General features: G+C 39.1%; 2 protein-coding genes across 3 annotated transcripts in view; one reads left to right on the top strand and one right to left on the bottom strand.

Moving 5' to 3' along the window:
* Positions 1–25,954, bottom strand: part of IDUA (alpha-L-iduronidase) — a 46,023-nt gene that overhangs the window by 18,231 nt on the left and 1,838 nt on the right. The window contains exon 2 of the mRNA XM_054283453.1: positions 24,339–24,479. Coding sequence (XP_054139428.1) covers positions 24,339–24,479 — 141 coding nt within the window. The remainder of the gene's footprint in view (positions 1–24,338; positions 24,480–25,954) is intronic.
* On the top strand, positions 2,211–18,954 carry SLC26A1 (solute carrier family 26 member 1). 2 transcript variants are annotated; one of them, XM_054283433.1, is made up of 5 exons: positions 2,211–2,405; positions 5,189–5,269; positions 8,421–8,500; positions 15,234–15,885; positions 17,218–18,954. In XM_054283433.1, the coding sequence occupies exons 4-5, from the start codon at positions 15,265–15,267 to the stop codon at positions 18,736–18,738; spliced, it is 2,142 nt and encodes a 713-aa protein (XP_054139408.1). In that variant the 5' UTR covers positions 2,211–2,405; positions 5,189–5,269; positions 8,421–8,500; positions 15,234–15,264; the 3' UTR covers positions 18,739–18,954. The 2 variants fall into 2 exon arrangements, with proteins under 2 accessions (XP_054139408.1, XP_054139416.1); XM_054283441.1 differs by lacking the exon at positions 8,421–8,500.

The raw sequence follows: 25,954 nt of genomic DNA on the forward strand, positions 1-25,954 counted from the left end.
AGGAAAGATGCAACTCACACCTGTAAAATTTCTCAGCAGGCTATTGGCCAACCTCACACCTGGAAAGTGGACTTCATGAAAGAGTCACCTAAAAAACCCCTTTCTCCACTGAAGGTTTTCTGTGTTACAATCTTAGAAAAGCAACAGTGCAGTCTAAGAAACCGCCCTGCTATGGCAGTATCTAGTACCTCTGCTGAGATAATGATCATATTACATACCACATATTCATCTGATAAAGATCCTTAGCTGTGTGCCAGACCATCTTTGCCCACACTTGTAAGGGGGTTCCTGCAATCATACACTCTTGTCCGCCCAGGTCCAGGAGGTGGACCAATGGTAACACCATCACCGTTGTTCTTGATGAGTGTAAATATGCATGATAATTAAACTCCCCCTCTCAAGACTAAATGAAGTGAAAACAACTCTTGAAGTAAGTGACTACTATAAGGTGTGTCTGTAGATGGTGTCCCAAGCAATAGCTTACCACTTTCTAGAATCCATGATGCCATTTGAGGGATCGTAAAACTCCAGAACACACACAAGAGTCCATCTACCGTGGTAAGGACATTAGTGTCCAAAGTCAAGCTGTTCACTGCAAGCAAACAATAAACTTCTAAGGGTTTCCACAACAGTAACTGTTGGGGGAACGAACAACAGTTATCTATGCCATTTCAAATTCTTGCTGCTACAAGGTATTCCAGAAGGAACGGTCTTCAGAAGTACCTGTCTTGCTTTTAGCCAGAACAGGCTGTTAAATGGTCAAGGAAGCATGTAAGCTGAAGGGGAGAGCATCTACAAGATGAAGGTCAAAAGCTCTGGACAGAAAATGTCAGCAAGTTTATTTTTTCTTGGAGGGGAAACTTGTTGCCCTCCAAAATGCCTCTTACAACACAAAAGGATCCTGCCTCCTTAGTTTTGATAATTACTTTTGCAGCTATGAGGAATGAAATGAAGCCAATTTAAAGGTCAGGTTTCTATAAAGACTTTGTTTGCTCCAAACCCACCAATAGTCATCATCAGCTTCTTGTTCTGCTGAGTACTTAAGGAACCTCTGGACCTTAAAAGCAGATCCTAAGGGACTGTGAGCACTCCTGAAATGTTATCTCAGACTATACAAAGGGCTGAATAGCCCTCATTAACATTCACCTTTCCAGAGGCTGAATTCACAGCAGTTTTCCTCAGGTCTAGTCAGTGTCAACCAAAAACCCTACTAGTCTGGTATTTCAGGTTTAAGTACAAGATCGTTAATAACTAAGAAATCAGTACACTCCTGGGTTATTAAAAACACTTCCCATTCCTGAACTGAGTGGAAGCTAACAATATAGTACTCATTCACACTAGAACTGGTTCTACCCTGCTCTTGCTCAACTTGCTCTCGCGTCCTATGATCATTACAGGTAAAGTAAATTGGCTCCTGTTCACAAAATCTCCATAATCCAAAATAACCATAATAACTTGATAGTATTCAGGCTGATGAACACTGATTCTCCCTCCCTGGTGGTCCCCAAGCAAAACACAGCCTGTTCTTTTCACACACCTTGCTGACTAAAAACCTAAACCAGAGGCTTCTTCAAAGTTCAGAGACTACCACACCCACACTAAATATAACCCATATATTTTACCACTTCTGTGTCTATTTATAAGCATTAATATTTTTCTGCATTTGCCTCTCAGCTCTATGATTTGTGTAAGCAGGGTTGGAAAATCTGCCTGCTTTACAATTAAGGCACAGCCTCTGCACAGAAGCACAATGCCCAACACTTCAGTCAGTGCTGGCCCACACTTCGCACACATTCCTATAACGGGAATGAGTCAGCCCAGCAGGAACAGGAGGATGCATTACAAAATCACAGAGCCAGGCAGCATCCAGCCTTTGCTGATGTCACAGCTTGTCACAGTTAATCCATCCACACAACCAACCAGTGTGGTACATGCGCAAAAAGAAGGATGGGTATGAATCCCTGTAGCTTAGGAACAAACCCCTTCAAAATGGAGAATTCATCAGCTGTTATTTACTGGAAATCACTGCCTCTTCTACAAGCCAGCCACGAAGCTGTGCATTCAGCTGAATCTTTCTATTTTTTTAAAAACATAAATATAGAATTGACTTTGATTTATACAGCATCTTAATAAGCATCTCTGCTCTTTGAAATCAGCAGTGTTTGAGCTTCACCTTGCAAGGCAACTCAAAAAATCCTTGCTGTGATCTGGCTGAAATTCACAGGCACAGGATTGCAAGCAAACAATGGATGTTTTCAAGCTGATGCTAATCACAGCCTATGATTTTCCATTTCTTACTCAGCCTGCTTTTTTGAGCATAGTCTCAGCCTTCTTTCAGCAGTCAGCGTGCTGTGTGTGGGGGGAAGAGAGAGGCAGACAAAGCACCAAGAGCTTCCTGTGCCGAGGTGAGTTAGCCTCGGAAAATATTGTTAAGACTGTTGTGTCTCTTCTCCCCCCCCACACCCCTCTTCCCCTTTAAAACAAATTCCAGATGTAAAAGGGAAAACAGGCCGTAGAAACAATTTAGGCACAGGTATATGCTGTTTTAGTATCTGACCTCTCTACACGTGTGAACACAGCCTATCAGATCACCTAGGCATGGACAATTCAGTGTCGTGAGACCTTGTGATGCCTTGTTCAGGTTTGCTATATTCACTTTCATTTGCAAAGGGAGCTATTAAATAATAAGGTGAAATAGCAGAAAATGCTTTTCAGCTGATTCTTCACTACAAATTTAAAGGATTTGCAAGTGACTGAAAGGTTCAGAGGTTCAGTCACTGTATGTGAGCTGACTTCTAGAGGATACCTTTCTGATTGAGTATGATGTATGAAACTGATTAATCAGTAAAATGTTCGCTATGGTTTGATGCTACCCTTGATGATCAAACTCCAAATAAAGTCACCTGTAAGCAAAAGTTTTGAAATGAGGTGACAGGGAGACTAAATCAATATTGAAACCTGAAGATGCACGAGGAGGAGAAAACATGATCAAATGCTAAAACTAGCTTACTTTAAGCAAATAACTCCTTTTGGCACTGCTTGAGAAAGTTGTCACTGAACTTTTCTTCCCAAGCAGTGACAGAATAGTTCTCTGTATGCATCCAGCATTCTAATTCAAGTGCATACAATACTGCACCTTCTGAAATAAGCCTCCATGGCACATATTTGACTTCCTGTTTTCCTTTCACAGCTCTGCTATTATCATCTCTTCATCATCACATCTTTATTTGCTGTTTATGCTCCATCTATTATTTTGCCTGCTAGCTGTACAAGAAAATACAGTCCAAAAGTATGTGACTTCAACTATATCATGGAAAATAGTTAATTTACTGTTGTGTAAATCATAACATTGAGAGGGAATTATTGCCCTCCCTGCTGCCAAATATGCAACAAGAACCAAATTCAGTAGTATTTTACTTAGTGTGCTCTTGCAAGCACTTTGCTTGGTCATGTACATACTGTAATTGGACCTGAAATTTTGCATTAATGCACAATGTACTACTTTTACCCAATACTTCAACATTTTCCACTCTGAAAACTTTTTTCCACTTGTCAAGATGTGTACCAAGGAGCACATAAATGGACAAACAAACAGTCTAAGAAAAGAAAAACATGGAGGTAAATACTGAAGGTGTGAAGATTTGCAGCTAGATTTCTCAGCTGATGTACTTCTTTCACAATCTAAAATACAGACAGCACATAGTATCTGACGACGTCCCGCAGCTGCGGGATCTATTTTGCTTATCAGATGTGGTTTCAGGCGTGTCTTTATCAATCCTTGATTTCCCATGGGCCACTTTATATCTAACTAGAATACATCACTTGTTTGCAAAGTGATACCAAGTTTATTTTTTAACTTACTAGTGTTTAATAACTTCTGATGGTGAAAAGGCACAATGAATATGCCTTCCATGTCTCGTTCTTAATCCTGAAGAATTTTTGTGATGAGTGGTTTCTGAGTACTTCAGAACTGACCACTGTAAGGCAATCTGGAGAGTGCAGCTTTTTAAATGGCATGCCAGTGGCTGTTCCTCATTCCTGAATATATTAAACCTCTTACAATTAAGGAGGTAAAACCAGCTAGTTGCATTTATAGATAGTTTTATATGAGATACAAACTCTAAAGTTTGTATCTCATCTAAGCCTCTACAGATCTGACAACTCTATTTTGAACCTGGGTTTGGCATTACAATTTAGATTAGGGGTGTATTATTAAATACAGTATGGATAGGTCTTACATTCTATGATCTTCACGTTAATGTATTACCCTTTTTCCTCCATTCCTCCCCATCCTGAAAAACTTCCACTAATACAAAAAATATCTCTCCTTTCAATATAAAGATGCATTACATTCTGTGTTTATGAAACATGAAAATTTACTTCAAAATGAAGTAAGAAATCATCTGTTTTCTTTGCACCCAGAAATTGGTTTTCAATATCCAGTTAAGATTACATACAATTTCAAGGAATGGGTGAACAAGCTTCAAAAGTCCAGATAATCCTTGCTACATTAAATCTGCCTCTATGATATACAAATATCAGTGGTAACATTCATCTTCATCAATAGGCAGGCTCTAGTGCTACAGTTCTGGCTATCTGGGGATGAAGCAACAGGAGTTTTTCTTAGAAGGCAGGAAAGCCCAGACATTTTACACTCAATGTCAGCTGATGTATGTAAATTCCTCCTATATATAGACAAGATTTATCAGCTAGACCCCCTTCATGATTTATTTCAATAAAAATGCTTTTTCAAAGGACAAATCTCGATTAGTGACCATTGACAACTAAGCACTAAGTGTAAGGACAGTTCCATATACTTCGTAATCTCATTTAACACATTAAATGTATTTGTTCGTCCAATTGAAGTTCGTATATAAAACTCCTGAAAACCCCAGTTAAAAAGACTGTAAAAAGCTTTATCAGGACTGCAATTCTATTTGAACTCCACACAGTGTAACCAGCTGTATTACAGCAGAATAGCAGAGATGAGTAAGAAGTCAGAGGTTACTAGCTTCTGTAATGTAATAACTTAAAGTTTATCTTTTATCTGTGATTACACTTTACAGGACAAAGATTTTTCAAGTGCTAGTGTTTATTTATATTATCTCACTGCAAGCACTATGACAGCAATACCCAATTGGAAAGGCCTGCACTATATCATCATACAATTTCTAATCTATTCTTACAGAAAGCTGTGATCCTGAGGTACGGTGCTACTGGGTGCTGATAAGAACGGTTGTGGAACTACTGTAGCTACTCTGTGCCTTTGGTAAGTGCTAATCCATTTGCTGTGTGTTTGTAGTGGGAAACAGAAAGGGGCCTGCATACTGAATGACAGGCTACCTCAATTTTGAATATACAAATCTGCATTGAATCTTGCAGATCTCAGTTTCTCCTGGAAACTGTACAACAGGAACTACAGATTTTTTCATTACAAAAAAATCAATAGCACAACTCTCCGCATATATACACCATTTTCAGCTGCACCAGGCACTTGCCACAGCTAGAGAAGGAATGTAGAGTGCAGTGCATAGTGGATTGGAAGGGACTGGATGCTTACTTTCAGTGTGCCCATCTTTCCTATTAAAAGGCAACCAAACGTGTGGTTTTTAGGCACATCACCGGCTTGCTATGATATAAAGGTAAATTACAGAGTAATTGAGGCTTGAGAGCATTTTAAACAATGCAGGCATTAGGCTTAATAGTTTTTTTAATTCACTGAATTTCTGAACTTCCAACACTTGCACAGAAGGAAAACATGGCTATTACATTTGGACTATGTACTTTTGAAGATTTTATACTATTGACCGTGACCCAGTAAACAAACATTTTAACTATGATTCTGAGATTAACTGTCCATATGTGACTCATTTAGCATTAATTTTTTTAACTGTTAGGTTACTAGATATGAATTGTACGTAGCAATGCCATGAATTTTTCTGAGATCATCTGATAATCCTCAAGTAAATGTGTATAAAATGTCAAATATATTTTGTTTTTCCATCATTTATTTCATAAATACTTTTGTTCAATTCTACTTTTAACCCTTTACCATTTTTAAACCAACTGAACTGCGCATCTGTTCATAAAGATAAATAGTAAGTCATACAAACAAAAATCACCTCAAAATTAATGCTCAGTGATCATCATTCTTTTCTACTGTAGTCTCTATACTTAAGAGATATGTGTCTCGCTGTAGTACCTCTTTTGGCTGTTTTTGCCACTGTTACCACAGTTACCACTGTTTCACTACTCAGCAGCTCACAAGACAGCACTTTTAGAACTCAGTGTTAGTGTCAGTAGAATTCAACCAGGATGCCAGGAGCAGCTCACTCAGAATTATTCCTGGACTGAAACCCTGATAATTAACTTCATGTAATGGAGTATGAACTCTCATCTCCATAATCCATTAATGAACATTCTGCTGTCAGTACTTCTGTATGGCAGGCAAAATTGTTCATTATAAAACACTGTTCTGTCAAAACTATAATTTTCAAAATTTCTACAGACAGAATGAGAGATTGCTTCATTTTGTCAGTTTTTTCTCATGTGGAACTGTCCTGTCCAAATACATTTAGCCTCACTGGCACTGTGCTATACCAAAAAAAATGTTCAGAATTATTATTTGAAGTTTCTTTCTTTTAGATTTCAAAAAGAGCTATTTTTAGGCTAGCTTGAGGCAAAACAAAGTCATAGCCAACTTTATATGGAAGGGGTCAAGTGATAATGATAGAATAATATCCTCTTTTCTCTTAGGAGCCTGATATTGGGAAAACTGCTGTTGGAGAGAAATGCAGACGGGTCTCTGTCAAAAAAATTGTGAAATGGGCAAACCCCAATTATTCTGCAAATTCCAAGATTGCAAATACCAGAAGTAACAGAGATTCTAAATATTGGACAGGAGTTGAAAAGGAGAAAAAGTTTACTTAGGTACTGAAGCAGATGGCACACGTGTTTTAGGAGGTCACTAGACAAGATAATTCTTGGTTCTAAGAATTAGATAATAAAATGGATGAAAGGATGAATATGAGAGACTTTAGTTTAAGTCACTTTATTTTTAATGAAGAAATACCTCAAAGCTAAAATTGAATTAACAGAAGCAGTGAAATCTTCTATTCTGTAGAGCACAAAACCAAAGAACCACACTATCTTTGTGACCAGTGTGCAAAATTTGTTATGCAGATAAGGTGTACTACTGCATCCCCTTTTTTCTAGGAAGTACTTTAGCAAAGGGGAAAATGATAGGAGTGGTTGACAAGACCTTCCATAACAAAGAAGCAAGCAACACGATTTCGCTAAGAGTGAAATTACCTTCTTAAAATTTTGGATTTAGAACACCACAACTACTATCACCAAGTCTAAGCTCCTGGTAGTAGCCAGTAATTTTAAGAATCCATGACCAGTTTAACATCACAGAAGTTCTATTTCTACTCCTCCCTTGCCAAAGTTTTGACTTTTCATTTACATAATTTTTATGTTTCCTTCTTACTTCTAAAGAGCAGCACGCAACTTTTTGCACAGGGATAAAAGACAATGTTGAAACTCAGCCCTCTCTAGTCATGATTGGGTGCCAACAACACAGTCTTTTTGCGACCTTTTAACTTCTGTCTCAGATACTTACTGCATGCCAGCTCATGTTCTTCCTTAGCTGAGAAACAGACACATCTGCTCTTCCCTCAGCTTGTAGGCCAGCTGAATACAGTCCCTACAGGTCATGGCCTTGTGCCCAACCTGTTAATCTGCACTGCTAGTAACCATTAAACATTACCTATCACCTTTGTTGGGGGGGGGGGGAGATGGATATTTATATATCACTTGGATAGGCCTGCAGTTATACAAAGATTTAAGATAACTGACAGGGAACTTGGTCATTTATATACCTCACAAGAATGAAGTCTATCTTTGTCCTTCTGATCTGTCTACATTACAAAGTCTTTGGTTTACACAGAAGCAAAAAGTATTGTGATCTGAATGTGCTGACATGTAAAAAAAGAACTCTGACCTCCAGTTCTCCCATCCTATGCATTGAGCAGAAAAGGATCTACTCCAGCCTGCAAAGGACACAAATCTCAATCAAGACAGAAGTTCTATTCATATACCTTGAACATGTAAAATCAAAAGCTAATGCTACATGAGGATGCATAAACCAGATTAAATCTCAGAAGGGAAGCAGCTTCAAAGGTCAGAGATGTGCTAGCTTGAACTCAGCACAATTTTTGGATCAGTGCTAGTTAATTAATAATCTTATGCATTATTTAAACTCAAATCCTCAGCTAGCGATACATATATATCCAGCTTTACAAAGTGATACAAGTGGCAACACACTACCAAACACCAAGCTCAAGATTCCATAAATTTTGACATTCCAACATTCCTACCCTGAGGAATATTTAGCTAATAATTATCCTTTATGCAAATAGAGCGATATCTGGCTGAAGACTTCCATTCATTCCAACGCGCAAAAACAGAGCTGGTACATTCCCGTCAAAAAGTTATCCAGGTAAGAGATTTGTCTCCCTTCCAGTGCCTCTGAATTCAGGTTAATTTGTTCTTTGCCTGTTTTCGAAGATGAAAAACTGCCTCTTTTCACTTACTTTGCTTGTGCTGTTGGATTTTCTTTTGTTTATTATTAATATTGCTTATAAGGTAGACACTGGACAAAAGTTTGTAAAACATATAGTCAGCTGTAAATGGCACAGCAATTATCTTTCCTGCAACCCTCATCCAAGAGTTCAACTATTTGGTTAGTTTTTATTTCTCTTTAAGAAAATGGCATATACTAGGCTTATCTTTGTTTCTCAAAGTTGTACATTGATATTGAAACTGAGAGCATTTTCTTAGTGCTTCAGTACAATAAGTGTTTCCAAAATAACATCCTTATTGCCTGTAGTAAACACAAGATGCCACCAAAAACAACAGGAAAATCCATGAGAATGGACTATCAATTTGGTTTTCTCTGTGACAGCTTAGTACAGCTAAACAATATCCAGCAAAACCACATGGCAGAACACAGAGCTTAGTATTTAACTTCATGAATGATGACCAGGGTCTTGAAAAGCTATCTTGAAAGACTTCTTTTATTTTAAATAAAAGACTTTGACTTTGAAACAGCTACTTTCCCAAAAGTAAGAAATCTGATTTTTAGGAATGTTTTTTGAATCCACAGGAAATGCCTTTTTAGTGGTCATTCCAGAAGAAAATGCTGTCTTGCCTTCAAGAGCATGTCAATAGTTAGATCAGCAATTTCTGGAATCCTTGCACAAAAACTGTCTCTGCAGAACAAGTGAAACTACTTGACCATGTATTTGCATGAATAATTATTCCCAGAGATGATCTTGATGGGCCAGCCATAACAACAGGTGCTGGCCAACTGCATGAGTTGCACTGTAGCCTTCTCATGAGCTCTGGGATTGTTACCTGTCAGCAGCTGTCACCTTACTCACTGGGATATGGGACTGAGAATTCTTGGGAAAACAAGACTTGAATCACAGCTGCTGGTCAATGCAAACACTTAACAAAGAGCCTAGCTTCCCTGGAAAGTCCTAAATCAATTTACAGTTGAAACCAGAAATTGTGAATTGGAGATTTTAATTAGAAATACACAAATCTGAAAGACTCTCAGAATAAACCTCCCCTTAGTATAGCAGTTTAATTTGTAGAGGACATGATCTGGCTTTCCTGACTTGTAGAGACCACTAAACTGGAATGCTATTTCCTCTTTCATGTTTAAATTAGTGTAACATTGAAACTCAAGACAAAAATGCTTTGAAGCAGTAACATTTTTCCCCTATATAGTGAAAAAACTAACTAAAGCTAACAAGTTTCATATGATTTTCCTACAAGGCATTGTCATGTTCTGCGCCTGTAGTCTGACAGCTTGCAGGGTCAGAGTATAAATAAATGGTTTTCACTGCTGGCACCTTAAGTTTGCTTAAGTCTGCTTCCAAGTACATCTTAGTTCTAAACATGAAAATATAATAGCTAATGTAAGACAGAGAGAAACATTCCTCTCACTTGTTCTGTTTTAGTACCTGATGACTTCTAAAACTTTAAGGTTATGTTGACCTATCTAAGCAACCCTGTAGAACAAAACATTAATAAATCAAAGCAATAGGTGCTAAAGCAGTATTGTCTTCCATTATATGCAGCTCAGGGGACTTTATTTCAGACTAGTCAGTTCTCACAAACTAAATGTATTCCTCACATCTGTTTAAGTATGTCCAAAGCACCAATTGCTGGCTTAGGTTTTTATGCCACCATAAAGTGTCAAAGTGCACTGGGGCATAGTTTCTAGGTGCCGTCCTCTGAAAAAAAATCCAGTTTGCAAGAATAACACACCCCTGTAAATCTATGCACCATAAATGAGCCTAACCAAGGAGCTTTTTCAATATCGTGTCATTGCTCAAAACCAGAACAGTAATGCAATCATAGCCACTAGAGCCAAGAAAGGTTTCTATGAGACAGAAAAGATTTCTGATATGAAAGATGAACATTAACAACTTAACACCCGTGTTTCCAATCAAATGTTTAACTAGACTGATGTCTCTCATGTTTTTCAATAAGTTATGCAACAAATAAATAAAAAACCCACCCTAACCACATTAGTTTTTAGTGGGTTTTTCATAGTTCAAACACGGAGAAAACAACAAACATCACTTGGCTTAAACTCTTTAAATGGCCCTATCCTAAGTTACACTTGAAATCACTATTTCAGCAAGTGAGCGATTATAATATAGAGCTGTGATACCATCTGACTTCTGTTCCAAATAAAGCATTTAAAGTATCTCAGCATAGAGAGACAGGCTCACCGTCGCTACTCCTTCCTAGCTTTATAGAGATACAGCTTCAGATTTTTTGGTGTGCAATCCAGGATGGGGAGGCAAAAGGATGCAAAATAATTAAGTTTTTAGGGGTTGTGCTGTTTCACAAAGAACAACTTATCCATTTAGAATGGTTATACATGTAGCAGGAGAAACTGCCTGCCAAAGAAGCTGCAAATAGAAATCCCACATGAACATACTGTAATGATTGTTTCTTCCCCTGCAGAGAGATTTTGTCAGGTCACAGGCATGATGAAAAGACAGGAAGAAAGGTGGGACTAAGGCCAGTTGGAAAGTTAGCAGTTTGTTTGGCTTAAATGGTTCTTTCTCTTGTTTTTATTTTTCACAAAATAAATTGAGTCAATGCATTGAGTCAGTTTAAAACCTGAAAGAATGAGTGGGTCAGAAAAGGCTCTGTTCAATTGCTTTTCACTCATATGGTCAAGGGAAACTTGAAAAAACTTCACTGTGAAGATTCCAAACATAAAGTACAATTAAAAATAACCAAGACTACTTTCTGTTGTAATTATATGAATGTTGCACATATACATGAATGTGCACACAAGTCAACTTTCACTTGTTTAAACAGGTGTTCCAACACCGAAGTCAAGCGCAAGGAACTAACATGTTTCATGCTACGTGCTGCTTCATCTGAGCAGCCCTGGTAAGAATGGCTCTTCCAGCAAATCATGACTTGAATAAAATGCAAACATTATGTTCTGTGGAGCTCTGGAGGAAGGAAGGGAGGAATACCGAGTTTCCATTTCTTAGTGCGGACTAAGATGAAAATGGGTCATTTGATGAACCAGTAAAGGAATCCACCTACTGCCCCCCTAGGGCTCCTGCACACTGCTCAAGTATTACTACTTTGGAAGAATGGTGTTGGATCTCAGTGCCAGAATCAGAAGGCTGGAGTCTGCTCATGTGCACAACAGCAGACAGATCTCCTCTTCTCCATTCTGTCTTTGGAGAGGGCCAGAACATTGGAAGCTGCAAGCTCCGCTAGGCTGCATAAGTGTACAGGGTATAGCACCCATCTGTGGTGGAATCACACTTCCTTCAGGTGAAGCAATGAGTTACAGGTATCATAGCCTGACAATTACTGGATTACACAGCTGAAAAATGGGTTGCTGATAACAATGCCCCTGACCTTATTTGGTGTGGCTTTACTGCATTCTAAAAGTAACAAGGAAACTTTAAACATTAACCGTTTCTGGATACCAATATAGGTTGAGAGCTGACTGCTTAACAGCTACTACGTTCATTTGAGGTGGAATCTGAAAGCATATATAACAGAATAAACAGCTACTTACAGGAAGGAAGCCTTTATTTTCAGAAAAAAAAAATTGAAGAAAATTACTTACTGTCAGCTTGAAAACAGAAGATACATAGTTTACTGTACTACCTTTTGTTTTTTTTGCAGGTGGGGGAGGCTTGGTTGTTTTTTACAAAAAGCTATTATTCTGATTATCCAGTACAGCAGGATAGTTAATATATATATTAGTAAACTATCATTAAAACACAAGATCTCTTAATAGATTTCCAAAGAAATTGTGTTGAAATCATCTTATGTAATAAAAATCACTATTATCCCTCAGGAAGCTGCTCAAACAATACACACCTCTGAATTGTAATGAGTTTTTTTTGTAAATATCACATTACTTCCAGGTAAATTGTATGAGATTAGAGAAAGGCAGACAGCAACTATGTAATTAAATATATGAGCCTAGGGTACAGAAGCTGATGCAATCTTTTTTATGTAGCCTATAAAAAGCACTCATTGGATATTGAACTGCCCACTAGCTTTTAAGCATGTCAAGCAAGGGCACAATACTTATTTCCTGGCTGGCTGAATTCACTTGGCTGTAAGAAGTGAGTGGCATTTAAATAAGGACTTGCTGTCCTGATGCACAAGCGTGTCATTCTCCAAACTAATTTAGGTAAGACTGGAAGGAAGTATTGGGATTTTGCCTTTTAAAAATCAGCGTCTTTATTACACTTGCTAGTATTCTGTATTTGGTAAACTTTATTCATATGTTCTAAAGTACTTCACCTGGTGTTGCAACTTCATTTATCTTTTCTGTCACCTTTGCATTCTAACAAAGACTAGATCCAACCTATTTTCCTGTCCAAGCAGATCTTGGCTAGCATAACTGTGCAGTACATTAGGGTCTAAAGTAAACTTAGCATTGATAAAGAATGAACATGGATGTTTATAAATAATTATATTAAATTGTAATTAGTGTTCCCTTATGGTGGAAATAAACTTACAAAGAAATGTATACAATGGGAGCTAAAATGGGTTTATGTAATTGGGATGGATAAAACTCTACTAATTTTTAAACATACGTTTAGACTGCTATGCAGGTTCTTTTCAACTTGGACAATCAGTCCACACATTTCTAGCAAGAATCTCTACTCTGCCTTTTACCAAGTTATAAATTATCTATAATACCTGAAGATCCTGCTTTGAATTGTGGTTAAACTTTGCATAGCCTTGGAAATCATGCTGCATCATTTATCTCTATGCTGTATCATAATACCTGGGAACTCGTTTAAAATTTCTGCTCTAGTTACAGATACATAATAATCTCATTATTTTCAATCTGATGGCAAAACATAATTATTAAAATCTTGAAAACTATTTCTAAGTAGGATAGACAAAAGACTTTCTAATAAGCCAGTCTCAGTTTGGACTGCTCCGGACAAAGGCTTACAGGCTATTGCTAATCTGTTCTTTTGCTTTTCTATTATGCTTCCAGTTGGACTCATTAATGCTTTTTCTAAATTCAGAATTCTACACCTTAACAGGCTATTACCTAACATCAACAAATCATAATGTTCTTGTTAACAGCAAAAAATCCCATTAAATTTACTGAGAATTCTGTCAGTAGCATCTAAATTATGTATTAATTGTTTAAACCACTAAAATTTACCAACAGAATACTGTGCCAGTAAGTTTACTTCAAGTTTTATAAAAGTTTTGATGGGTACAGAGTCTGTCTCTAAACAGTAAAAGAGGAAAGAAACAGCTTTCACTTGTAAGTGAAGACAAGCTTTGACACTATGGTAATGTCACTTCTGGCACCAAATAGCTCTGATGCAGAGATCCTGGCTGTTAATGACACTGGGAGAGGCTGAGCCTAGAGGTCTGCTTTCCTAAAAGTTCTGCATACTGTTGTATTGGGACATACTATCTTCATCTAGATCAGTACGAGGCACTCTTTATTTCCCACTACTCTTATATGGGCATCCTCACACAGAAGTCTCTTCTTTCTCTCTACTGCTAACCAGAAAAGATTTGCCACTTGGCATAGCCTGTTTAACATTTTCCATCTGTGTCTTCCTATTTCATTTTTCTAGCTATGTAAGTTAGGACACTTGCATGTTTTGCCTCTTAGCCATGTTCCCACCTACCCCAAAATTACTTATCAATGCACTAAGCTAATTTCAATTTAATTTGACAATTGAGTAAAAATGCAGAAGTCAAGATTGGTGAAAACAGTTGTATCCATTGAGGCAAGAGACAACACCATCAGGGGAATACAAATCATGCCAGCCATCACATACTAGAAAACAATCAGGAGAACCAAAGGTAGCACTGCTGTGTTTGCTCTGCTGTACACATAATTATTTGTTGTATCTCATACTAGCATAGTTACCAAAGTTGGGTAACTATGGGTTTAAACCTGAAAATAATAACATGTAGCACTCTTCCAATGTGGTAATGTCATGGTGCTTGGTCTGTATGTTACCAATGTGGTGGTATTTGTGAGGAGGCATTTATTACCAGAAGCTGCACATCGAAAAAATCTACAATGCAACAAGTTAATGTTATGTAGCAGCTACAAAGAGTCTGTCAATTGTTTATATACATATCTTTGGTGTTAGACTAAACTGCTGCTCTGCTCTCCAGAAAACTTTGTTTTACAGGTCCTACCAGGAATGTTTTTCTCTTCTGCACTGACGACAACTGCAGTGACAGATCATACCCCATTAGACATTACTAATCAATGATTACAAGATGTACTCACTGTAGAGAAACACTGTGACCCACCTCACTAGCACACGTTTATTTCACACCATCAAGTCCTACTTCTGGTCACAAAGACCTTTATGATAGAACATTTAGAACAGATGATAGAAATCTTTGTCATAACAAAAAATGGCTAATTTAACCCCATTTTTCTTTATTAGAACAAACTGGATTCAATTCAAAGTACTCCTTAATGTGTGGAAGAAAGGGCATATTTATTTCTTAGCCTTATGTGTCACTGGAGCCCTGTGAGAGTGTTTTTGTTGGGATGATGCCTCCTTAAAAGCAAAATCGGGGACAAACTTTTAGTTTTAAGTGACTGTGTTAAAAAAACCTTCACGAATTGCAACCTGACAGAGGTTTTCTTCACTTTGCAGGAACACATTAGATGAAGTAAGCACTGGGAAAATGGAAAGACAACCTGAGGCTACCAGAATGGAAAACAACACTTCATCCTGCTTTCTCATGGAAAGAAAGACTCGTGTCAAGATTAACAGGAAAGAAATCATGGTAGCTAAGCTGAGAAAGAGCTGCTCCTGCACACCACAGAAGCTGAAGAACTTTCTTATGGACTTCTTTCCTGTTTTGCGATGGCTTCCCAAGTACCGATGCAAAGAGTACATTTGGGGGGATATTATGTCTGGGTTAGTGATTGGGATAATTTTGGTGCCTCAAGCAATTGCATACTCACTGCTGGCAGGTCTGAAGCCCATTTATAGCCTTTACACATCTTTCTTTGCCAACATCATCTATTTCTTAATGGGCACATCCCGTCACGTCTCAGTTGGCATTTTCAGCTTGATAAGCTTAATGGTGGGACAAGTTGTGGACCGAGAACTTCTCTTGGCTGGGTTTGACTTGAATGATGATGCCCCACCAGCCTCAGGTGACGGCTCTCTGCAGAATGATAATCTGTCCAACACAACTGCCTTCAACCTTACCATTGCGGGGATAAATGCTGAGTGTGGGAAAGACTGCTACGCTATTGGCATTGCTACAGCCTTGACATTCATGGCTGGAGTGTATCAGGTAAGTGGTTGCTGACACCCAGAGGCAAGGTATGAATTTCCTAAAGTTTTTTTCATGACCTAAGCTTTGGCTTGACTGTCTTTCAATGAGATACAACATCAGTTCATTCAAATGTACCTTGGGCTTTTTTCTCCAGGAAGCCTAATGGTAGGCAACTCAGAGACAGCATGAGGGAAGCAGTTTTCTTAGTTGCTAGTAAACACAGGTAAAACAAGAGTCTTCTGGAAGACCATCAACATTGTTTTGATACTCTTCTGCTTCTTGGCCCTGTTGCTTTCATGGGACAGTGAGGCCCAGTACAGATATAGGAAATTCCCAGAGAGCTGCGTACTTAAAAATGAAGAAATCACTTTTTCCCTAGATATTTTAATAGAGGTGTATACCTACTCAACTACTTCTGCAGGTTCAGAATGAGCAGCTCAGTTTTTTGATAGGGCATGCTGTGTTCCACCAAACTGGTGCCCAAAAGATAATTCAAAGAAAGAACAAGAGGAGAAATACACTGACTAACCCACTTTTCAGACAATGGCTGTGCTGGACTCCTTGACACTTGTCAACAAGGATATCAAGAGAGCACAGAAGGAAGCATCATGAACATACTTCACAATTAACTCTGTGTGTGTATGTATGTATCTGTGTATATATATGATTGCAGAAAGAACCAGCTATCTTCTGGTTGTAGGAAGAAATTTCAGGTCACATATATGAACAAAAAAATGCCCTTGTGAAGTTGTACTTTCCAAAACCATCTAAGAAGAATCAACTAGTTAAGGACAGAATCGTGGAGTTGGTGATCTGTTCTGACACTTTGATCTTAGGCATGCAACAAGGGCCATCTGCACTCCATGTTCCCTTCTGTCCACAGGGCTAAAATTAAAAGCTGTTTAATGAAAAAGCTAAAGTAGGGATCTGATTTGTTGTCAATCAAGTTTTTTTTACAAGGAAAACGCCATACATGTTAACTTTATTTGCTTTAAGACAGAATAAAGGAAAATTGACTTTGGTATAACAGAAGTATTTTGGACCCACTGTTCTTTTGCATGGGGAATAAAAATCAGGCAAGCCACTTCAGTGGAGTCATTTCAGACAAATGCTTGATTGACCAGCCTGTCTCAAACTCCTCATTCACCTCTTGCGTTTGCAGCATTCCATAACAGTAAAAGGAATCACATTTTAAAAGCAGACTGGAAACAAAAAAGGGTAATTCCTGTTTCAAGAATGAAATAGCCAAATACTATTGCCTCCAGCTAGCTCTCCCCCATCTGTACCTAATTATTTGCAGCAATGGTTACAGCTCATGGTTTGTTTTTTCTTCTTATTCTGTTTCCTCAGGTTCTAATGGGGATCTTCCGTCTAGGTTTCGTATCTATGTACCTATCTGAATCCGTACTAGATGGCTTTGCAACTGGTGCTTCCTTAACCATTTTAACAGCTCAAGTGAAGTATCTTATTGGAATAAAAATTCCACGCAGCCAAGGGCACGGGATGCTGGTTATTACCTGGATTAACATTTTCCGGAACATTTCTCAGGCCAACATTTGTGATGTCATCACAAGTGCCATTTGTATTGTGGTGCTGGTCACTGCTAAGGAAATTGGAGATCGGTATAAGCATAAACTGAAATTTCCTCTTCCCACAGAGCTGGTAGTTATTGTTGTGGCAACACTGGTGTCACACTATGGTAAGTTAAATGAAGTATATGCATCCAGTGTTTCTGGAGCTATTCCAACAGGATTTATCCCTCCAAAGGTACCAGAGTTCAACTTAATGCTCAGAGTTGCTCTAGATGCTTTGCCTCTTGCCATAGTCAGCTTTGTCTTCACTGTATCCCTTTCTGAAATGTTTGCAAAGAAATATGCTTACACCATCCGAGCCAATCAGGAAATGTTTGCTGTGGGGTTCTGCAACATCATTCCTTCCTTCTTCCACTCTTTTGCAACCAGTGCAGCTTTGGCAAAAACACTTGTCAAAACATCTACAGGCTGCCAAACTCAAATCTCTGGAGTAATTAGTGCAATGGTGGTTTTGCTGGTGCTGCTCTTCCTGGCACCTCTCTTCTACTCCTTGCAGAAGTGTGTCCTGGCTTGTATTATCATTGTGAGCCTTCGGGGAGCCCTGAGGAAGTTCCGAGATGTGCCAGCAAGATACTGTGTGAATAAGGTGGACACACTTGTTTGGGTAGTTACCATGTCTGCCTCTGCCTTGGTCAGCACAGAAATAGGGCTGTTGGTTGGCATTGTTTTCTCCATGTTATGCATCATTGTTCGGACCCAGCGGCCACGGACAGCCCTGCTTGGTCAGATTCAAGACACAAGCTTTTATGAGGATGACTTAGAATATGAAAATCTCTCTCCTGTTCCAAAGGTCAAAATATTTCGCTTTGAGGCCCCACTTTACTATGCAAATAGAAACTACTTCCTAAAGTCTCTGTACAGATTGACCAATTTAGATCCTAACCTAGAAGCTGCTCGAAGGAAGAAATATGAGAAGAAGGAAAAGCAGCATCTGAAAAAGGGAAATCACAAAACTGCTAATGGACTGGGCATTGGAGAAACTACTTTGCAACTAGTTCCTAAGCAAATTGATTTCCAAGCCCTCGTTGTCGATTGCTCTTCCATCTCATTTTTGGACACCACTGGAGTTAATACTTTGAAGGAAATCCTGAAAGACTACAAGAATTTAAACATTTCTGTTCTTCTGGCTTGCTGCAATCCCTCAGTGATAGACTCTCTGAAAAGTGGGGGTTACTTCGGAAAGGATTTTGGATGCATGCAGGAAATGCTGTTCTACAGTATACATAATGCTGTGCTGTTTGCAAAAGACCAAAAGCTTCCAGCAGACTGCCCAGTTTAACCCTGTGTCCTCCTTGATGATTCGCCACGAAGTGACAGACAGAGAGGGGTAGTTTGCAACTATCAGACACACAGTTGGCTGCGTAAAGCCATTCCCCCCAAAGAGTTCCACTTTATGTCATATGCTACAAGGGCAGCCACTGGGGACACAGTCCAGGACAAGCATGGAAAGGTTAGACCACCACCTTCACTTTAAAATCCAGGCAATGGCTGTTTGAGATTGACTTGCATCTTACCACGATCCTTTGTGACCCAACATGGATGTCAGGGGACTACTGTGGTGGAAGGCCTACCCAGTGCTGTTCTCCCAGTGATTAAATGGCCGGTTTGTGTTAAGAAGGCAAAGCCACTTCCATCAAAAAGCAATCATTACAGCATTCTGGATACATCATTGTTTAAACAGGGACTTGCAAGGCCCTACTCCTTCCAGTCACTCCAGGTATACTCCTAGACAAGTCCCCACTGTTTGCATAAAAATAAAATGCATAAAATATTGTGGAATGTAGAATATCTCTCCTCCTTGATCACACACACTTAACAGCATAATCTGCCACAGGAGAAGAAACTATGATCCATCACAGGTTCCTCTCAAAATGAATGATTTTCAAAAACTGCTGGCTTTGGAGTTACAGAAGTCATCTGTTCTATTGGATTAAATCTGTCATAATTAGTTACTGAAGGCTGTGATACCCCTAATCATGCTGGAAGAAATATGACTCCGATGTGCAAATTTGTAACTAGTAAAAGACAAACAGAGTTAAGAAAAATGAATGGCTTTAACTGGCAGCTACCCAGCTAGTTGTACCATCCTGTAAAATAAGCTGCCTCTGGTGGGCAACTATAATTCAGGGACACAAAAGGACCATCAAACATAAAACCTCAGAGCTGTGATGCAGCACATCCCTATCTTCCTACAAATGCCTGCCTGGGTTCAAAGAAAAACAGGAGAAAATAAGGGTAGGGTGGGAAGGTAAATCTGTGAGTTTTCTTGAAGGGGATTGATGGATCAGTCAGAACTGCCTGGCTGGTCTTCTCTGATGCAATGCTAATGAAGTATTACAAGTAACATACATGGGTCAAGTAAACGGAGCAATGCTTTGTAACTTGTGTATCCCTCTATGTTGAAAAACTTTCACCACTGTTTGTACATACTACAGATATTGTGGGGGTTTTGTTTGCTTGGTGTTTTTATCCTATCACATTAATCTTTGATTTGAGGTCTACTAGATCATGTTTTCTGAGGCTGGTTACTTTCTATAATAATTTGCATTAACTGTTGTTCGTTATGCTTTAGTCATCAGTTGTATTGTTGTATATGTATGCTCTCTCTTCAAAAACAAGAATAGTTTTGGATTTTGATTGTAAGACAGTATGCAGTGTTCTGGCTCATGGCACGGGCAGAATATTCTGTTTCATACTCAAGTTTATAATTACCTGCACAAGAGGTAAGACAGCTGTGCTCACTCTCTCTCCTTTTTCATGTCAGGTTCACACACCACCAAGCATGGAAGGAAATTCTATCACAGCTGTGCCTCTCAAAACTAACAGACTCTAGAAATAGGTTCCATATATACAGAAGTCATTTCTTTGCCATCCCATTTTAAAAAAAAAGTCAAGTCAATACATCATATGACTTATTTCAATTGTTTAGGTCACTGAATGAAAGAACAGTCAAACTGAGGTTCTCTAGGTGCTCCAGAGCCTGTCTGGCTCTCAGAAACAAGTATTTTCTTAGAGGAAAAGCAGTGCACTTCCAAAAGACCAAAAATATCTTCACAGGGACTATGACTAGCACAGTATCAAGTTATTCAATGCTGGCTTTTTCACACACTCATTGTGTAGGAAGCCTATCAGCTGCACACTGTTAGTACTGCTACAGCTGCAAAACCTGACAGAAACATCTGACATGAGATTAAAGGACTGACCATTAGCAATATTTTCCTGTCACAAAACAATCCACATTATTATTTAAATAGCTGACTTGGTATGATTAACTTCTTTCTGTTCTAAAAGGAAGTGAGCAGGGCCCAAGGACAAAAAACTGCTTAGTACCTGCTCTTGTTTGTAACCATTCTTTGATCGGGGAATACCTCTTTTAAGGTCCTGTTTGGACCTTAAAGGGCAAATGGGTTGATACCAGACAGTATCAATATAGACGCTCATAGGACACTGCGCTAAAACAAGCTGTCATTGGAATTCAAATAAAACATCCTACCAACCTACACTTTTTCTAGCTCTCTGGATCCAGCTACCAACATAGAACACAAAAAAAAAAAGCAAATATACCCTTAACTCTAGATTAACCTCATTTTAAAAGATGAAAAAAAAAAAAAAGAAAAAGAAATTCCAGTGGAAGGCGTAACCTTGCAAGAGTCTCTGGAGAATAATGAAGAGGATAAGAAAGTAATAGTGGGAAGTCTCTTTTTCACATTTAAGTTGGTACCAAAGGATACATAAGTAAAGAAACACCACTACACATAAGAGGAAAGTTAACTTTAGAATTTATATATGAAAAAAGAAACTATTGGTCAGAAGAAACTGCAAGAACAATTTCCTGTTTTGGTTTTACTGGCAGAGCTGGCTCACAATCAACTGTGTTGGACAAACAAAACATGGAAACAGCTTCAGTGCTATGTTGTAGGGATTCTGGCAGACTGTGAATTATTTCTAAGGAGTATGTAAAAGGTAACTAAAAAAAGCAAGCCTTTTTCTGGTACATCTATGTCTGCTATACTGAGTTATACTAAGATTAAAAATATGAAGATTGAAAATTAACAAAAACTACTGATTCTCTTCTCTCCTAATTTACCAGAAATTAGCTATCATGTCTTGGAGAGGAGCTGGGGATAGGCTGGTAATTCCAACTAGGTTAATACTAATATCGAAATAAAAACTGTTATATGCCTTTTAAGAAATGTTATATGCTTCATGTAGGTTGACTGTATTTTTTTTCACTGTGATGCCTTGTGATTTACTACATATCATGTATCCAACAGACTGTAGTACTGCTACATACAAATGGGAAAGGATTCTTATTGTGGACTGTGTGTGTGTCCCTTGGAACTGGGCAAAGAGACGGAGTCTTCAGCTCAAAGTGTCCTGTCTTGTTGACTAGTGAAGCATGGCCAGAATGTGTCAAAATAGCTCTATTTACTGGCACTGGTAACCAACAACCTGGGAACTGTCCAGTCCATCAAAGACATCCTGGATTTCCCCACAATCATGAATATTCCTGTGTCACAAGACTAAGACCAAGAGACAAATGTGTGCTACTGGCTGGAAAATAAAACTAGGAGTTATTTGAAAACAGTTTGCCTTGTGGTACTCTTTCACAAGTGACAAAATAATGGGCTGACTCCCAATAAAGACAAATATGAAGAGGGAGGGCTTGCTGTACTAGAAAAAATTAAAATAAAGGGATGCACTTGGTATTGGGGGAGTAAAAAACATAATGAGAAAGACCATTACATAAGTGAGAAGGGGAAGGTGGCAGTCTTTTATTTAAGTACATCTATTCCTTGGCAGAAACATTTATGGCACCTTTTTTACAGATGGTGGCAGCTGTGAAGAAAAGCAAAGTCTCTATCTGCTAGAGTTCCACAGAGGTCCTCTGTTTTTCCTAAGGGCTCTTCTTCAGTCAAGTGCCCATCTACATTCCAAGGAGTGTTCTCTACTCATCAACCCCATGACATAAGACAATTCTGCACTCAGATGGTTGCACTCAAAGCCTCTTTCCATCCTTCTGGAAATCACTGGCTCAGGAAAAGATTTACACATGCACAAAATTAGGCATCAGCACTGAACTTCTCTGCTCAGAATTGCATTTCTGCTCCTGTTGGTTTTTTGAGTCCCAATGTTTGTCACAGGCTCTATGCCCCTTCCCCCTCCCAAAGTACTGACATTTAGTCCACTGGTTGTCCTCTCACAACTTACATGTCTTCTTGTCCTTGACAAATGAACATTTTTCTGTAAAATGAGACGTTTTAGCTTGGCTCTAAACAGTAGCAGTTTCTAGATTCTACATGTCAAAGGTGGGCTAAAGATTGACGCTGGTAGGGTAGAATCCTGCCTTTGAGACACTAAAGCCTTTTTGGGGACTTCTTGATTGATTGCTATGTTTCCACAGTCCTAGAATTTCAATTGTGTCAAGGATTGTATCCTACTTTTTTTAAAAGGCTCAGTGGTTCAGTCCCCACAAAGGCTGAGCAGAATCCATGACAGATGCATTCCTCTCCCTCAGTCATGTGGAACACCCAATTCAACACAATGGCATAGCTAAGAGAGCCTGCCAGAAGGGATTCTGAGCTCCAAGCGCAGATGTGGCTACTTTCTTTCCAAAGGTACTCATTGATTTTTCTTACGTGAATTGGTTACAGAAACCTGAAAGACTCAATCCACCTCCCAGGAGAAATCTCTAAGACAGGGACTCCTTAAGCAGTGAGCAGGGATGGTTGTCCTTTACACTGGCTCACTCCAAGAGTACATATTATACATATTCCACAGTCCAGTGAGAGAGGGAGACACACACAGGAAAAGGTGTTTAGTGGAAACTTCAAGAGGGAAAGAAGAGAGTGAGGAGCCCTGTTACCTGCTATGTTCACCGATGAATTAAAAAACAGAGGCCACTCTGGGGTACTGATGCAATGCTTACCTGTGTGCAGGACTTATGACCACCTTCATAAAAAGCAGACATACACAAGCACACTCTAATATTGAGAAAGAAAAATTCTGCTCCTAATGCACACTTTGAAACTCCCTACTCCTCTGCTCACATGCCATTTTCAGCATCTGAGCTCTCCTTCCCTATTGCTTCCCCAAAGCAGTAAATTCCCATTCTTCTGTGTCTGGGACAGTAGATGCAACAATAATGTGGACTGTAAATGTACTCAGCTCAGCAAGAGTCTGGGCCAGGCAGAACTTTTAAGAACTATTACAATTTTTCATGGGGTTTTTATGGTTTGTCTTTCTTCATAGACCAATTGCTCCTGCTCTAGGCATCTGGCTATTTGGCTGTTCTCACTAGGCATCTTGATATGAATTTGCTCAAGCTGAATTAAAAGGGACTTGAAATGAATTCCAAGTGTTCTCCTAAAGTCTGACATATACTTCCCTAAAACTAAAAATGCCATTTTGTATATAAAACCTTTTGGACAGGGTATTAACTGGTATTACCCAAATCCAGCCTGTTTTAACTCTCACTACCTGTCAATTAATGCAGTGCACACATGGCTTCAGGAGGCAAAAAGTAACTTCTGAAATAGGCAGAAGGGTTAGTGGCAGCTTTCATCTGGACGTCTCAGTAAGTTAGGCTTGTATCAACCTTTGCTGGACTTTTTAACTGTATCACACTTCCTATATTAAAGGACTAAAAAGTAAGACATCTTTCTAATCCCTCAATTTCTCAAGTTTTCTACAAACTGTGTCTTTCTTAGTTTCTTAAAATTCCAGAATTATTCCCATCTGTTGGAACTTAGCTGACTTCCACAGAAGCAAAGATATGCCCAGCTTGCAATTCGGCTAAGATAAACATCAAAGTGAGTGCCTGTTGGACCCTTTAATGTGTCACATTTTCCTAGACTTCGACTTGAGGTGTATACTTACCTAAGAGCAACTAATTCCAGTAACCAGTGGATCCGAACTTGTTCAATGCCACCATGTGGAACAGAAGAAATGTAGGCAAGGTTCAGCTCTTGGTCGTTGCTCAGGTCAAACAGGTCAGCACGGCTGTGAGGTAAAGGAGGGCTTCAGAAAAAGAAAAGAAACACATTGAAATATTAAATAGTAGCTCCATTGGGCATGCAAAGATTCCTATGCTACATCCCTACACCACCTCCATGCTCCTACATGGCATGAGGAGCACTGCCTAACATGAGACGAAAGCAAAACGGAGTTGCAGGTTATTTGGGGCCAACTGGCTATACACATTGTTTGGCAAAGAATACAACCTGGGTGCATCTCAGTGCCATGCTGAAAGGAAAACCACCAGCAGCCACGGCTGCACAGACAGTGATCTCAGGCAACACGGCCAGAGGAAACCATACAGTAACAGTTGCCTTGTCTCTGAGGAACTAACCATAAAGGAGATCACTGTCTTTAAGGCTTTACAGTGGAAGTCAGACAGGCTGATGTCTGATGCAAGAAAAATATGGGCTTGACCTTCTTGATGAAGCCCATGCAATGGCATCAATTCTTTCTCTGCTGTGGATGCTACTACACTTCTTTGAAGCAGAATAAGATGCTCAGAGCCTTCATATTCTTCAGCCACGTTCAGCTAACCCTTAAGCATTAGAAAGCGCAGGAGTGTGCAGTTTGAGGCTTCTATGTTTGATTCTGCAAGCAGTTTAACAGGCTCAGGGCTATACAGCAACAATCATATCAACTTGACTTTGATACCTACTTATTCCACTGAAATTAACATTACACTGTGGCAAATATCTGTTATTCCAATCTCCACAGATAAATACTGCAAGATGGAGATCTCAACCCCACCCTTCACAAATCAGCAGCTCAGAATGCTGCATGGTTCACTAGGTCTGGGCATCCTTAGGGACTTTCATCAAGCCTCCTCATACTGTGCACATTCTGAATGATAAAGAATTTTTATGACAAGAAGGATAAAACAACACTTTCCCTCAGGCTTGGTAAAATACATCCATGTGTCTTCACACTGCAGCAAGAGATGACCTGTGCTCTAACTACACGCTATATGCGAACTGTTTAAGTCAAAAACTGTTGTAGTCTACACCTTGCCTGTTGTAGTCTGTCTCCCATGATATTTATCAGACTTGTGCTGACTGTAACTCTGCTGGGAAGAGTCATTTAAGTAATCCCTGCCTACTCTGTAACCCATCCATATAATCATCCCACCACCAAGGGCATTGCTGAATGAATCTCCTACTGCCTAACTGTCTTTGTACAAAGGAAGAAACACCTGACTCCACCTGGACAAGAACTTGACACAACAGAGATACTGCTGATCTATTACTCCATCTCCTGCAAACTTACCTGAAAGTTCAAGTCTTTACACAAACCACATCCATTTATAATGCTTAATACAAATCAGCCAGTATCCGTGAGCCCCTTTCTGCAGTCTCACCAGCATAAAAGGCACTTAAAAACCAACTCCATAAGATAGTTTGAAGTCACACAAGTGATACTGAGAAATTACCAGTTCCATTCTTACTAAAATTGTATCAGCCATTTGGATCTTTTTAATT

This window comes from Melozone crissalis, unplaced genomic scaffold (assembly GCF_028551555.1).
Source record: "Melozone crissalis strain CALT ecotype California unplaced genomic scaffold, PUWL_Pcris_2 ptg000005l_1, whole genome shotgun sequence".
In the NCBI taxonomy this organism is placed as follows: domain Eukaryota; kingdom Metazoa; phylum Chordata; class Aves; order Passeriformes; family Passerellidae; genus Melozone; species Melozone crissalis.

Excerpts from the sequence above, each read along its gene's own strand:
- SLC26A1 (XM_054283433.1), top strand. The coding sequence starts at position 15,265 with ATGGAAAGACAACCTGAGGCTACCAGAATGGAAAACAACACTTCATCC. Across the intron at positions 15,886-17,217 it reads TCATGGCTGGAGTGTATCAG|GTTCTAATGGGGATCTTCCG; the intron begins GTAAGTGGTTGC and ends CTGTTTCCTCAG.